Genomic DNA, 13,912 nt, shown 5'->3' with positions numbered 1-13,912 from the left:
GTACTCACTCGTCTCGATAATTAAGAATTTTTCTAAATGAAATTTCAATAGAAAATATTAAATAATAATCGTTAAGTATATCAAATAATAGAAATTAAAATGTTTTAATAAATGATGGCTCGCAACTGCTCATTTTTTAAATGATAATTTTTAATTGATATTCGAAATAATAATAGTAAACGCATTTCTTTTAAATCGCTTAAATAATTAACGTTTGTAATATCGGCGCGAATGCTATTAGAATAAACATTGTGAAAATGACGAAAAAAAATATTTTTATATTGAAAAGAAAATTTCTATAAAAATTTTTTTTTGTGATGCGGAGTGATACAAACCGATAATAAACGAACGTGGTGTTTGAAGTCATGGTGATTCACTTAGCGAATTGATTCTTTGCGAGTAAGCAAATGAATGTCATCGGCGTTGTTGCTGAAGTCATCTTTTTCTTTGTGAATTTTGTTAACTTCTTATCGACCAGATTATGCGCTTTAACTTGATCTTCCTAATGATCCTCCGATGTCATCCTTCGATGCTTCAATAGTGCGGAGACTAGATTTTGTGCGCACTCAAATGATAAGCATTCTTGAAGCTTGGAAACGACAGCAAGTTGTTTGTCGGTCCATGACAACGAAAACATAGGTGTCAGGAAAAAGCAAGTGATCAGCAATGATGTTGATGTTGAGACATCCTTCTGACTTCAGAATCATGGTTTGTGCGATGTAAATGCATTCGCGGTAAACCATTGTCGTTTTTCAGTGTGAGAAGCGATTGGCGCATGTTCACACATTGAGCAGTACTTGTGGTAGTACTTGTATGCGTTGTGGTGTTGGTAAACATTGTAAAAATTTATTTATAGTTTCGCTAATACATTTAAATTTATCTCGGGCCTTGGACATTTAGTCGGACAGCTAAATTGAATTGCGATATAGTGGTGCGTGAATAAATAATAAAATAATTGTAGACTTTCGGAATCAGGTGATGAGAAAATGCGCATGACCTTGGTTTCCAAGAAGCTAAGTTCGGAGGCAGTGTAGCCGGCAAAAATGTCCATGCTTTAAGTCACCTCAAAAAAACGGAGAAGTAATTCCAAGCGTTGATCCTTTTGATAGTTAATCTACAATAATTTACATAATACCTCATTGTCGATGTTTATAAAATTTAATTTAATTTTAACTTTAAATTTTAATTAAAAATTTAGACGCGGTTTGTATTAACATTACACAATTTTGCATTGTTATGTAATAGGCGCTGCAAAAGACAATAAGAAATAATTAATTAGCGCATTAGCTGAAATCATAATTAGGAAATCAGCTGTTCTTAATTGGGAAAGAATTTTTTTAACCTTCCAAATGAAATAAATTTGTTTTTAGTATCAAATAGAAGAAATATATTTTTTTTATTTTTAACTTTACTTCATATCAGCTTTTTCAAAAATTCAACTCAATAATTTCGCGTAAAAATACAACAAAATTTTTTTTGTGTATTGTAAAGATAATATTCATTGATCACGATTTAATTAATTTCAAATATTCTTTATTGTTTATTTAATCGACGCGTATAATAATCGAACTCCAAAATTGACATTAAGGTAATGCGAGCCTTTTGAGTACTTTGACTATAGACTCGCCAGCTGTTGCAGATTCGCAAGTAGTCGGTTTAGCTATAGACAGCGGCGCAAGCAAGGTAGCTGGGCCTACGATATGCGATAGTTCAGCGGAGGGGAGCCCTATGCTAGAGTCTAAGTACACTGTCTCGGTCTCCAGGCAAAGGCAATGTTTGTCTTCTCTTTTGGATTTACTTGTGAAATCTTCGTTGCCAAACGGTTAATCAATTGTCAAAGCAATTTGAGGGAGGCACCTTTGTTCCTAGGTGTCCGCTATTGGAGGTACTAGTGAATCTCTACTGGCCAGACACATCAGGTGTCAAAGCAAATCGAGAGAATCACCTTCGCTCCTTAGTGGCAGCCTTAGGAATTACTCGTGACGTCCCTGCTAGCCAGACGCTTGATTGTGCGTTACAGCAGGTTGGGAAATCACATTCAATCATTAGCAAAACGATTGCTACACGTGGAATAGCACGTTTTATTATTTAAATCGCGGCAATATTTTTATTTCGAAATAGATATATTTGTTTGCTTTTAAATTTTAGGAATTTTTCGGATTAGTTGAAATATTTTTATTTTTGAAAACACAATTAATGTATACTGAATTTTCGCTGGTTTTTTTATAATTGAGCGCTTCTATAATTGCCAGGTGCATCACGTGCATTTACGTACGGATTCTGCGTTGCGTATGGCGGATGATGACTTAGAGGGCAACTTTGAATGCAATAATTCTGTTTTTTTTTGGTTCGTGATACTTTTCGCGAAAGTTGAATTTATTTTTAAAAAAAATTATAATTTTTCAATTCATCAAAATTAATAAATGACGGGAGCAGGTATCGAAAAACCATGTAAATAGACAAATATATAGCTAAAATTTATTTTTAAAGAAATAGTCAATTTTTAAAACCTTTTCTTTATTTCTTATACTATAAATAACAAATGTAATTAAGTTTTTTTATTTATTAATTGTATTAACTATTTTTCAAATCTGATAAAGTACAAAGATTATTTATAATTTTTCTATGAAATATACAATTTATGTATTTAATACATAAATTTTTGTTTACATCAAAATTGAGATCATATTGAATGTTCTCTACGATATTCAAAGATTCTAAAGTTTTACATTTTAATTCATTTTTTCTTAAAGTAAAGCACCAGAAAAAAAAACAATAAGCTTTTAGGTTAACTGTCAATCCCTATACGTCTGGATCACTCGCGCTTTAAATTCTCTGCCGGTAATGCAGAACAGCTAACAGCTTTTGCTCCCGCTGTATCAGAGGGCGAGCTTGTGCATCGACCATCGACCAATGCACAAATCTTCGACTTTCTGCTGCGAAATCGAAGCAGAAAATACGTACTTTCGACCGAGGTATGAAGAAAAATTGTTTCTGAGATTGGAATATTATTTCAAATGGAAAATTTTCAAAAATTTACACATAGATATCTCTCGTGGTGCTTAAAAAAATATAAATGTTTAAATTTTTAGAATAAATGCGCAGAACATAATGAGGAAAATTTTATATGCGCTTTTTTTTAATCGGTGTAGTGAGAGAGAAGCGAGCATGCGTTTTTTCAACTATATAAATTATAAAAATTTAGCGCATTAAATTGATGGAAAACTCGCTCAAAGTTTTGTGTTTGTATGAACGCGATAGAAAATAAGAAAAAATTTCCGAGAGAGAAAGGAAAATTTTAAGCAGGATAATAGCGCCATTTTATCGCGTTAGAAACACAAGAAAGCGATTATCTATATGAAAAAATCCATGTGACACGCCATTTTGACGCGGCGTCGATGAAATTTTCCATTGAGAACACGCGAAAAGAAAACGAATTTATTCTAATTTATGAATTGTAGGACAGATTATTTTAGAATAAAAGAACATGTCAATCCGTGCGTAAAAATGTGACAAAAACACACACTGAGAAAAATTGCGTTTAACCGAGTGGTAGAAATAGCTCGGTTAAAAAAAAGTATTTAAAAACAAATAAGATATGGTCAAAAGAAACTAAGTTATACTGATTATCACAACCGAGCTGAGATGGTTAAAACACATCTGTTAAAAATAATCCTCCAAAGGATTGTCTTAACCAATCTGAAATGTGCATAATGGAAACAAACTTACGTGGTTGTTGTTACCTATCTGTTTTTTGAATATAAACAATTTCTATGCGATTAATATTAACCGAGTTTCATGTAATTACGTTAAGTTGTGAGATTTTAACCGAGTAAATAAATATCGTCAGTCACAGTCAGTCAGTCACTTCGTTTCATCTTTTCCGGAGAGTCGTGTTGTTACAATTCTGGTTTCTACCGACGCGATACAAATTTTTTTGATTATGTTACAGCAGCCATCAAATATAGAATTCATCTACAATACCCTGCCGGAAGAATGGACTGAAAAAGTACTGAAATTGTACTGGCCTCCAGTACAATTTTAGTCCGTTTTTTTAAATGTTTCGGTTGACATTTTTAAAGTCCTTTAACAATAGTTTCAAATGTAGGTTATGTCAACAAACCATTGTTAACAGTTTGGAAGTGAAAATAAAAAAAGGTTATCAAAATTTTCAAAGAAATTCCCGTTAAATTTTGAAATTATATTGCAACCCCTGCTTTAACAATAGACCCGAAAGCCTATTGTTGTATGGGATTATAATTTTATGGCTTAAAAAGTTTACAATTTAAATAATTCAATTTTCAAAACAAAAAAATTTTAATCTGTGATGTTTCATGATTACAAATATCTAAAATTTATTATAAAAAATGTTTAATTAAAAAAGTTATAAACTATCTCGCAAACTCTAATTGTTACGTAAAAACGGATATTATTTTTGAATTTAGATTGCAAGAATATTTAGCATACCTAATAAATACTTGTAAAGAATCTGAGTTCATGAAAAACAAATATAATGTTGAAATATAAATAAAAATTATTTTTAACATTAACAAAGAAATATTCGTCCTTCAACTTAACCACTTCACTGGCAGGGCGTTCCAAATGGCGTTCCACGCGCCGAGGCCCAGACTGGCAAAAACACCGAAATGGCGTTCCTAATAAAACTATATTTTTTAAGAGTGTACACTACTTTTAACTTCTACAGTGGTGTTTTTACCGACAGAGAATTCTTTTACTCCCGCTGTAGTAGAGGGCGTGTGTGAAAATCAACCAAAGCATAACTGTTTGACTTTCTGCTGCGAAATCGTAGAGGGAAGTACGTACTTTCGACCGAGGTATGAAGAAAAATTAATTAATCGGTTTCTTTATTATAACAGAGCTAATTGACTACAATATTCAAGTTCATATTATTACTGTAGCCTTTTTCGGTGGCTACAGTAACCGAGTAAGTTAACTAACGTTTACGGAGCATTAATAATAAATTGTTAGTTACAGTAACAGAGAAAGAAGCTATCGTAACCGAGTAGTCTTAACTAGTTTCTACCGAAATTTTTAATCTTATTCGACCTTTTATTTTTCTCAGTGAAATTATGGCTGAAAAGGCAAAATCTTGAAACTAAAAAAACCTGCCCCACGTTGTGCGCCAGAAATGTGACGAACTTCGCAAGTCTTTAAATATTTTTAAAAGAGCGAAAGTCAGGGTTCGGCTCGCGATAGCCGACACAATAAATTGAGCAGAGATTCCATAATCCATGAAAAGGCAATCCAACCTGCGACGCAGTTCGATGAGCAGTTGCGAATCGAGTCGAGCCACGCAGATGAGTAAAGATTGATCAAACTTACCAAGTTCGCATATTGTTGGATCGCTGATAAGACGAAAAATAATCCTATTAGAAAGAAGGCGCACAACACAAGAAAAACAATAAGATTAATAATTGAAAAACATTTAATTAAAGAATAAATGTAAACTATATATAAAATAAAGAAGATGCGACGCAGCGCATCGATTACGCGCAGAAAATCGCGGTTTGAAGTCTCGCTTCTCTCTGATGAGAGAACCGCTTCAGATCGTCATCGTGATCCATGACACGTTTCGTGTGTGGCCCGATGACACTCGAATATATAATTCGGTTAATTACCGAAGGTTGCGGTACCTTATGGGCTATCGCTTGGCGCGATAAGTTAGAAGACAGAGAAACTACGAGAACAGCATATTTATTATTTACAAAAACAAGGAAAACGATTTGGATCGTTACAACAGTGATAACTTCGTCAAAAGTGAAGCTAGATGCTGGTTTTAAATTGCATTGGAAAGCTTATTAAATTTCCTATGAAATGACACTATTTTCATTTGTATTGCATAAATGGGAAGCGAGATATCATGTTATAAACACAAAAAAATAATTCAATTTTTGGGAGAATTTCTTACCCTGATTTTGACTCCTGGAAAAATTTAGAAAAGTGGATGATAAAAATTGTTACTTTCACAGACTATTTCTTGTAATCTAAGCTTTAAATAGATACCAAGAACAGCAACAAATATTAACGGGTTCCCGAGATATTACAAAAATAGTCGGACCGTGCGAAGCAAAGTTTTCAATCATCGTTTTCCTTCATTCGCTGTTGAGTCAGTTACGTGGCTGTGAAAAAGTGTCAAAAATGAATTTTACCAAGTACATAGTTACTGGGATCCACTTTTTAATTTAATTTATTATTTAATGATATTTAAAAAGTGATTTCCAGTATTGAATCCCAATGTACTTGGTAAAATTAATTTCCGACACTTTTTTCACAGCCACGTAACTGACTCAATAGCGAATTAGGGAAAACGATGATTGAAAATTTTGCTTTGCACGGTCCGACTATTTTTGTAATATCTCGGGAACCCGTTAATATTTTATCTGTTTTTGGTATCTATTTAAAGTTTAGATTACAAGGATTAGACTGTGAAAGAATCAATTTTTTTCATTAACTTTTCTAAATTTTGCCAGGAGTCAAAGCTTTCCAATGCAATTAAAAAAGCATCTATCTTCATTTTTGACGGAGTTATCACTGTTTCTGTGCCAGTGTGTTTTTAATAGCTCAAGATGTTAGCGGTCACACAATTTCCGCCGGTAGTGTACATGCACTACTATCAATATTGCCTTAATATAAAATTTTTTCATGGAATAGTAATATTAAACTTTAAGTAAAATTTTTAAGAGACAATATTTTTCATTCTTATTTTATGATCTTGTTGCATCGCATTTTGATATAGCTTGCGAAAAGACACTTTCCCGTTTTTATTTCTCTACTTCTTTAGATATATAGGACACTCAATTTTGTCTATATTTTGTACGACATTATTCCACATAATATACATATATACTTCGCATTAAACCCAACTATATGCTGAGAATCTTCGTAATCTGAAGCAATAGAATAATTTTTTTTATTGAAAAAAATATTTTTCGAAATGAAAAACTGTAGAAAAAGAGAAGAGAGGAAATAAAGAGAAAAAAATGAACTTATAATAACAAAATTATAACAAAATAAAAATGATCAATGCCTCAAATTACGAATTCTGTGGTACATTCGCTCGAGAACGTAAAATGCGCTATTCATTCAAAATTCAGAAAAATCATGAAAAACGATTACATTTTCAGAATATCATGAATAATCACACATAAAAAGTCACTGCTGTTTACTATTTGTTTTTTAATATAAATGTTTATCACACTTCATCGCTGTTATTACATTTTACTCCACAAAAATTTGCTTTCAACAAATTGAATTTATTTTGTCTCTTTTTACATGAAAAAAATTCCTCGGTACGCATTTATCAAAAAAAGATCTTGTCCATTTAGCGTTAGCGCAATAGCTTTCTTATAGAAATTGCAAAAAAAAATTTGTTTTTAGAAAAACTAATCGTTTTAGAAAACAATTTATTCGCTATTTACGAATTATCCAAAATTAGTGACATACCTTTTTTATGTCTGAATTGAAAACTTTTTCAAATAAAATAAATATCAGGAATAAATTTAAAATTCGTGTAAAAGAGAATATAAAAACATGTTTAAAAATAATTAGTTCAACTATTTTAAGAATAGACATTTAATATAGAAAATTAGAAACAAAACATTGAAAAGGAAAAGGAATTAAAAATGCGCCTTGCGCGATGGACAATGTCGGCCGTACGTCGCGGTGGGCGAAAGAACTGCGGCGGCGCCCGGCATCAACAAGAGGAACATCTTTTTTTCTTTTTACTATCTCGAGTTTCGCGCATCATTTAAAATAGGGACTATCCTTATTTTACATTGTGAAAAGAAGAAACAGTTTACGTCTTTGCAGATTTGACAAAAAAAATCGAAAGTTAAATAAATCTAAAAAAAATCAACATCAATTTACCAAAGAAGAGCTAAAACTGAATGACGGAAGAGATTACAGGAAGCTTGTGGCTGAACGTCGCTTTTCTTTCGTCAACCGAGACGCCCTTTATAACCAAAAATCAACACTTCCGTTTTTCCATCGAGGCCGACCAAAATCGGTATCAAGACTGAAAAGAATTTTTTTTTCTTTTCTCCAAATTTGTGTGCACTTTTCATTATATTTTCTCCAAAATTAACCTTCTAATGTTTAAAAAGAAAGAAAAAAATTATTCATTTATAAATCCCTAGACTCTCTAACATAGTTGGCTCATTCGTTTTTTCCTAACTGGGGCAATAAAGTAACCCAAACTTGTTTTGTTGCTGGAACGCTTGTATTTATTCAAAAATAAGCTCAATGCAGCACATTTTCTTCATTTTTTTAATAAGAAAGAGAATTTTTTATTTTTTTAATATATTTAAAAATGTGGTCAAAAAATTTTTAAATTACACAAAAAATTCTAACTGAAATGACATAGTTTACATTTTTACTCGGTTATACCAAAATATCGCAGTTAGAGAGTCTAGGATTAAAATAACATTGACTGAAAATATTAAAAAACGTAATTTTAAGTGAAATTAAAAATATTAATACAGTAAACCCTCGTTAACGCGTACTCGGTTAACACGAATTCTCTCTTAACACGAACAAAAATTGCGGTCCCGGCAGAGATGCATATAAACTGTATAGAGACTTCCTCGGTTAACACGAAACCCGGTTAATACGAAACTCGAACAGTTTTTGCGGTCCTCATTTCGTTCTTAGCTCGGTTAACGCGTACAAATTGGTACCATCACACTAAGAGTTCTTTGTTCCAAATATTTTTTCACCCCTTAAAATATTTTTGATAATGTAATAATTCTATTAATCGTTTGATCAATTAGTATGAAAACGTATTTCCGTCAAATAATACAAGAAATAGTGTTTACATTGCTATGAGTGAAAGAAAACAATCGAATATCGACCTAAAAGCAAAATTATTAATTATGGTACTTTATGTTATTTATTATGAATGCCTAGTTAACACGAATTATTTTAACATGAACTGCTAATTTTTCGGTCCCTTCAAGTTTGTGTTAACGAGGGTTTACTGTATAAGAAATTAAAAAAAAATAATAATAAAGAAAATAAAACCAAAAACTGTAAATTATTTTTTCAAGGAAAATTCTTTATGAAGAAACGTCTTATAATGTAAAATAATTCTTTTGTCGTTCTTCATGAATTTTAACATTAGAGGGTTTAAAGAATATGCAAATAAAATTTGTTATAATACCTTATTTTTCGAAGGTCTTTACAGCCTCGAGGCCGATGATGGAAGATCCTCTTCAATCAAAATCCAACCAAATTCCTATATAATATAAAAAAGATACAGATTTCTTCACCTCCAACTGAAATTTATTTTCCGATTAAACACAACAAGATATAGAAATTTTTTGGAAGAAAACTTTATAACAAATTTAGTAGATGACAAATTCACATTTGACCCTTCTATGATATTGAAATATTTTTTAGAACTTTAATGTCGACTTTTAGAACAATTTAACAATTGACTTTTTAAAACAATTTAGAAACTGATTTTTTGAAGTAATTTAACAATAGACTTTTTGAAACAATTTAGCAACTGACTTTTTAAAATAATTTAACAATTGACTTTTTGAAATAATTTAACAATTGACTTTACATTAAAAATAAGTACGATTAACATTAATAATAAATACAAAACTAATATAAATTAAATTTAGAAACACTTGTTTACTGTCGAGAAATTGATTCATTTTGTCAAGCGAAATGCTCTTAAATCCAATAATCGTGAAAATGAAGAAGAATGGTTTAATTCTCTAGGAGGATGAGAATAATCACGATTGTTAGGAGTTTGTGATGATGATAATAATGATAATGATGAATTAAAGAAGTGATAATTTAAAGAAATGAATCAATGATCATAGACGGATCAAAGAAAAGTTCTAGAGTAACTTGCAGTAGAGATAAAAATAAAAATACTAGTTGAGACTTTAACAGGATTTTGAATTTCAAATTGCAGATGAAGAAATCTAAATCAGCTCCTAATATCCCGTTACTCCAGCCGCGAGTAACTCTACTATTGCTTGTTATAAAGGAGCTCAAAGCGACGAACGAGACGCTCAAGAGCCTCCAGACGCAGTTGGAACTAGCGTACGCGACAACAGCTTCGTCCGGTACGGCAGTAACCGGAAGTGGTGGCTCAATTGGCAGTATGGGCAGTGGAACAATCCTCCTCGGCGGAAGTGTCGCGGTGCCCGGAGGTGTTCCTGGCAGTACAACACTGACGGCAATTCTCGAGACGAAAGACGCGCGAATTCAAACGCTCGAGAAAGAAGTCCTCCTCCTCGAATGCGAACTCCAACGGATAAAGGAATGCGGCGGAAGACTGAGGGAGCAGTTATTGCGAGCAACTGCTGTTCCGAGCGGTACCACTGGCCCAACAACGTCATCGGCAGGTATTCTCTTCGGCGGTCCGTCGACCGCATTCACAAGAGGACCCTCAGTTGTCACGTCACTGGTACCCTACGGACACTCCACTTCCCTCATCAATACGGCAGGTCTCCAAAGCTCATACCTCAGTGGCACAACCACTGGAGTCGCCAATCCCTACCACGATCGGTACAACGATCCCCAGCATCAGCAAGCCGTTCAGCAACTCCATCACCTTCATCACTATCATCAACAACAACAACAGCAACAAGCTCATCTTCGTCACTTGAAACAAATGGAACCCGCCGCTGCCGGAGCACTCGCCCTTCATGCGCACACCTTCAACAAGCACGACATGAACTTCAAACGTCAAGTAAGTTTCTTCATCAACAACGTGCGCATCGAAAAGAACGACACACTCTAGGAGAAAGCCATGCCCGGATCAAGATGCTCTCACAATTATAGTCTTAGTTCAAAAACAAGTTTACCAAAAAGTTAAGCTTTTGCTTAGAGAGAAGTTTAAATCTCAAACAATAAACGGAACCAGTATGAAGACATCAACGGCGAGCGGATTTGCTCTTAATATTATATACACAATTTCCAGGGCTGAAAAAATTATTTCGCGAGTCTGCCGTCGCTGATTCCTCGGTTCGAATATACTTGGAAAACTTGTCTATTTTTTGACTCGATGTATTTAGATAGACAAAAGAGAGACTGAATTAGACGATATCTGCGAAGATTTATATTGTGATAAAGATTAATTATTATTATTATTATTACTACTATTATCAATATTATTATTATTATTATTATTATTATTATTATTATTATTATTATTATTATTATTATTATTATTATTATTATTATTATTATTATTATTATTATTATTATTATTATTATTATTATTATTATATTATTATTATTATTATTATTATTATTATTATTATTATTATTATTATTATTATTATTATTATTATTATGACTATTATTAATCTATTATTATTACTACTATTATCAATATTATTATTATTAGGAAAAGTCTACCAACACAATGGCTTATCCGTGAGCCAATATCACACAAATATCTTCCATAGTCTCAACGAGTGAGATTATCATGTTCAATCATTACCTATAGAGATTACCTCTCAAATCATAAATTCTAGAAATGATTACAAATTCCAATTTATTAAATCAACAACTCTTGATAAGTTTCTAGAAACTACAAATTTTGTAGTATTATATAAACAAAATGTGTAAAGAAAATGGCGATTTATTGAAATTTTTAAAAGTCTGTAATAAATTGAGAAGTTTCTAGAAATATTTTTGTCCAAATGAAGAAAAATGTAAAGAAGTCAATATAGAGTAAAAATTCCTGAAGTGACACCCCCTTTTCCCAAATTTGCAAAATTTGAAATAAATATTTGAGTTTTAAAGTACTAGTATCTAGTAATATTTTCACGGACTATTTCAAAAATACACTGAGAGAAGAGTTATAGTCGTGACAACAAAACGCGTTTAGTAGCAGAAACACATGGAGAGCGATTGTAGCGCCCCTGGCGGTTTAGTTCCTGTTTAGTATCCCTGACTAAACTGACAGTCGTTCCTACTATAGTGTAGTAGATGCGACTGTTAAATTTGTCCGTCGAAAATTAACAAGACTGTTTAGTTATCAGAACTGAACCGATAGTCGCCTTCACTATTCTCTTCTCTCCGTGTATTTAAAATATTTATATTTTTTATTCTTAATTAAAGATTTTTGAACCCTTTTAATAAAATAATTTTAAGTAATTGGGTTTTTGCATAAATTAAACAAAAATTTATGTTTATATCAGTGAGTATATATGTACTTTCGAATAGAAAAAATAATTTTTTTTATTGTTTAATAATTTTTTTATAAACAAATGCAGTTTTAAGTGCTTTCTACACGCGATTAAAAAATTTTTTTTTGCTAAATGTTCTTTAGAATGTAGGTAAACAAGAACTGAAAAGAAATTATAGTGCAAATAAAAAGCTTTTTCATAATTTGACTATTTGTCGAGCGCTGCATACTACGCGCAAGCACCGAACAGTGGAATTCTTTTACAACTTACTGTTAAAAAATGTCTACAGCCTACAGTTTTTAACCGATTTGAGTGTTCTTTGTTTTAAGTTAAAGGAGAGTAAATCCTTAAGACATCCCTCGAGGCCGATGCTTGAGATATTAATTGTTTATAATTTTTTGTTTTTAACAAATTAATACATTTTTATAAAAAAGGACGTTTATTTTCTTATTCCGTTATTGCACATGATCTAAATCAGTTCTTTACTTTCTGTACTTTCTGTTTAAAAGTAACTTACTTAAATTGTTATAAACAATATTAATTAACAAATAGATAACTTTGATTCCTCTTAACTAAAAATTTTTTTCACGCTTACTTTTTTATTTAAGTTTATTTAAAGAATATAAATGTCCTTCTTGTTTAAAAAAACTTATTTTAATTGTTATAAACATTATTAATTTACAAATAGTTAACTTTTGTTCCGCTCCACCAAAAAATATTTTTTCACGTTTACCTTTTTTATTTACACTACCGTCGGGAATTATCGGTACGATTGACTTGCTGGCAGTGAAAAGTCAGCGCTGACTTTAAATCAAGATATTTAATTGTAGGGAAAAGATAGAGATTTCAGACCTAGACTGTTTTAAAGCTTATTAAATTCTGCGTCTAATGACATTTAATTTGAATTTTTCTAAACATTTGAACAAATAATATGATATGAAATGTTTTGGAAAAAAATTCAATAATTTTCCCATTTTCGTACATGAAGTTTGAACCCCTGCACATTTTTTAATAATGTATTGAAAATTTTGAAATTTTAGCAGCATAATCCTTGAATCCTCAGCTTCAATTTAAGCCTTTGAAAGTTAAAAAATATTGACTGGTTCATGAAATATCTTAAAAAATGTGAGAGCATGTTTTTCTATTAGTTTCAATTTAAGCCTTTGAAAGTTAAAAAATATTGACTGGTTCATGAAATATCTTAAAAAATGTGAGAGCATGTTTTTCTATTAGTCAATCGTTGATGAACATCTCCCGTTCTCTCGCCTCCCTATTCTTTCGTTTCCCTAGGGCCGAAATGTCAGTTGAGCGGGGCCTTTTTTGAAACTTGAAATAATATTAAAGATTTATTGACATATAGCTTCCATAAGAGTTCATTAACTATTTCCATTAATTTTTAGCCATGACTCTTCTGATCATTTTTTCACTACGGATTACGCAAGTTTGACACTGTCTGCCAATACTTTGTCGTCCAAAAAATTGTCTGCCAAAATTTTATAAGCTTACTGGTGATAAATACTTTTAAATTTTATAACTTTTATCCATGACCTTTATCACATGTTTTCCTTATCAAATTTATCATTTTCGACCGTCAATTCGCGGGCTTAATCTTCCAGAACGCGCAGGCAGACTTCGCATTCGGTACTCAGGTACTCAAATGGAACCTATCTAAATATTAATTTTTCATGTACCTTATAACATGCATTTTTATGTAGCCAGCTCTCCGTCTAATACCC

General features: G+C 31.7%; 1 protein-coding gene across 2 annotated transcripts in view; it reads left to right on the top strand.

Annotated features, from left to right (window-relative positions):
* The window catches only part of LOC122506404 (ELKS/Rab6-interacting/CAST family member 1-like), a 436,083-nt gene extending 425,079 nt beyond the window's left edge, over window positions 1-11,004 (top strand). Inside the window, exon 5 of one of the 2 annotated variants that reach the window (XM_043618552.1) lies at window positions 10,022-11,004. In XM_043618552.1, coding sequence (XP_043474487.1) covers window positions 10,022-10,780 — 759 coding nt within the window. In that variant the 3' untranslated portion in view covers window positions 10,781-11,004. Of the gene's footprint in view, window positions 1-9,946 lie in introns of both variants that reach the window. The other variant, XM_043618551.1, reaches the window with a different exon arrangement.
* The last annotated feature ends 2,908 nt before the right edge of the window (window positions 11,005-13,912 follow it).

Source organism: Leptopilina heterotoma, unplaced genomic scaffold (assembly GCF_015476425.1).
Source record: "Leptopilina heterotoma isolate Lh14 unplaced genomic scaffold, ASM1547642v1 Lhet_417, whole genome shotgun sequence".
In the NCBI taxonomy this organism is placed as follows: Eukaryota; Metazoa; Arthropoda; class Insecta; order Hymenoptera; family Figitidae; genus Leptopilina; species Leptopilina heterotoma.
This window is presented reverse-complemented; position numbering and strand designations above follow the sequence as displayed.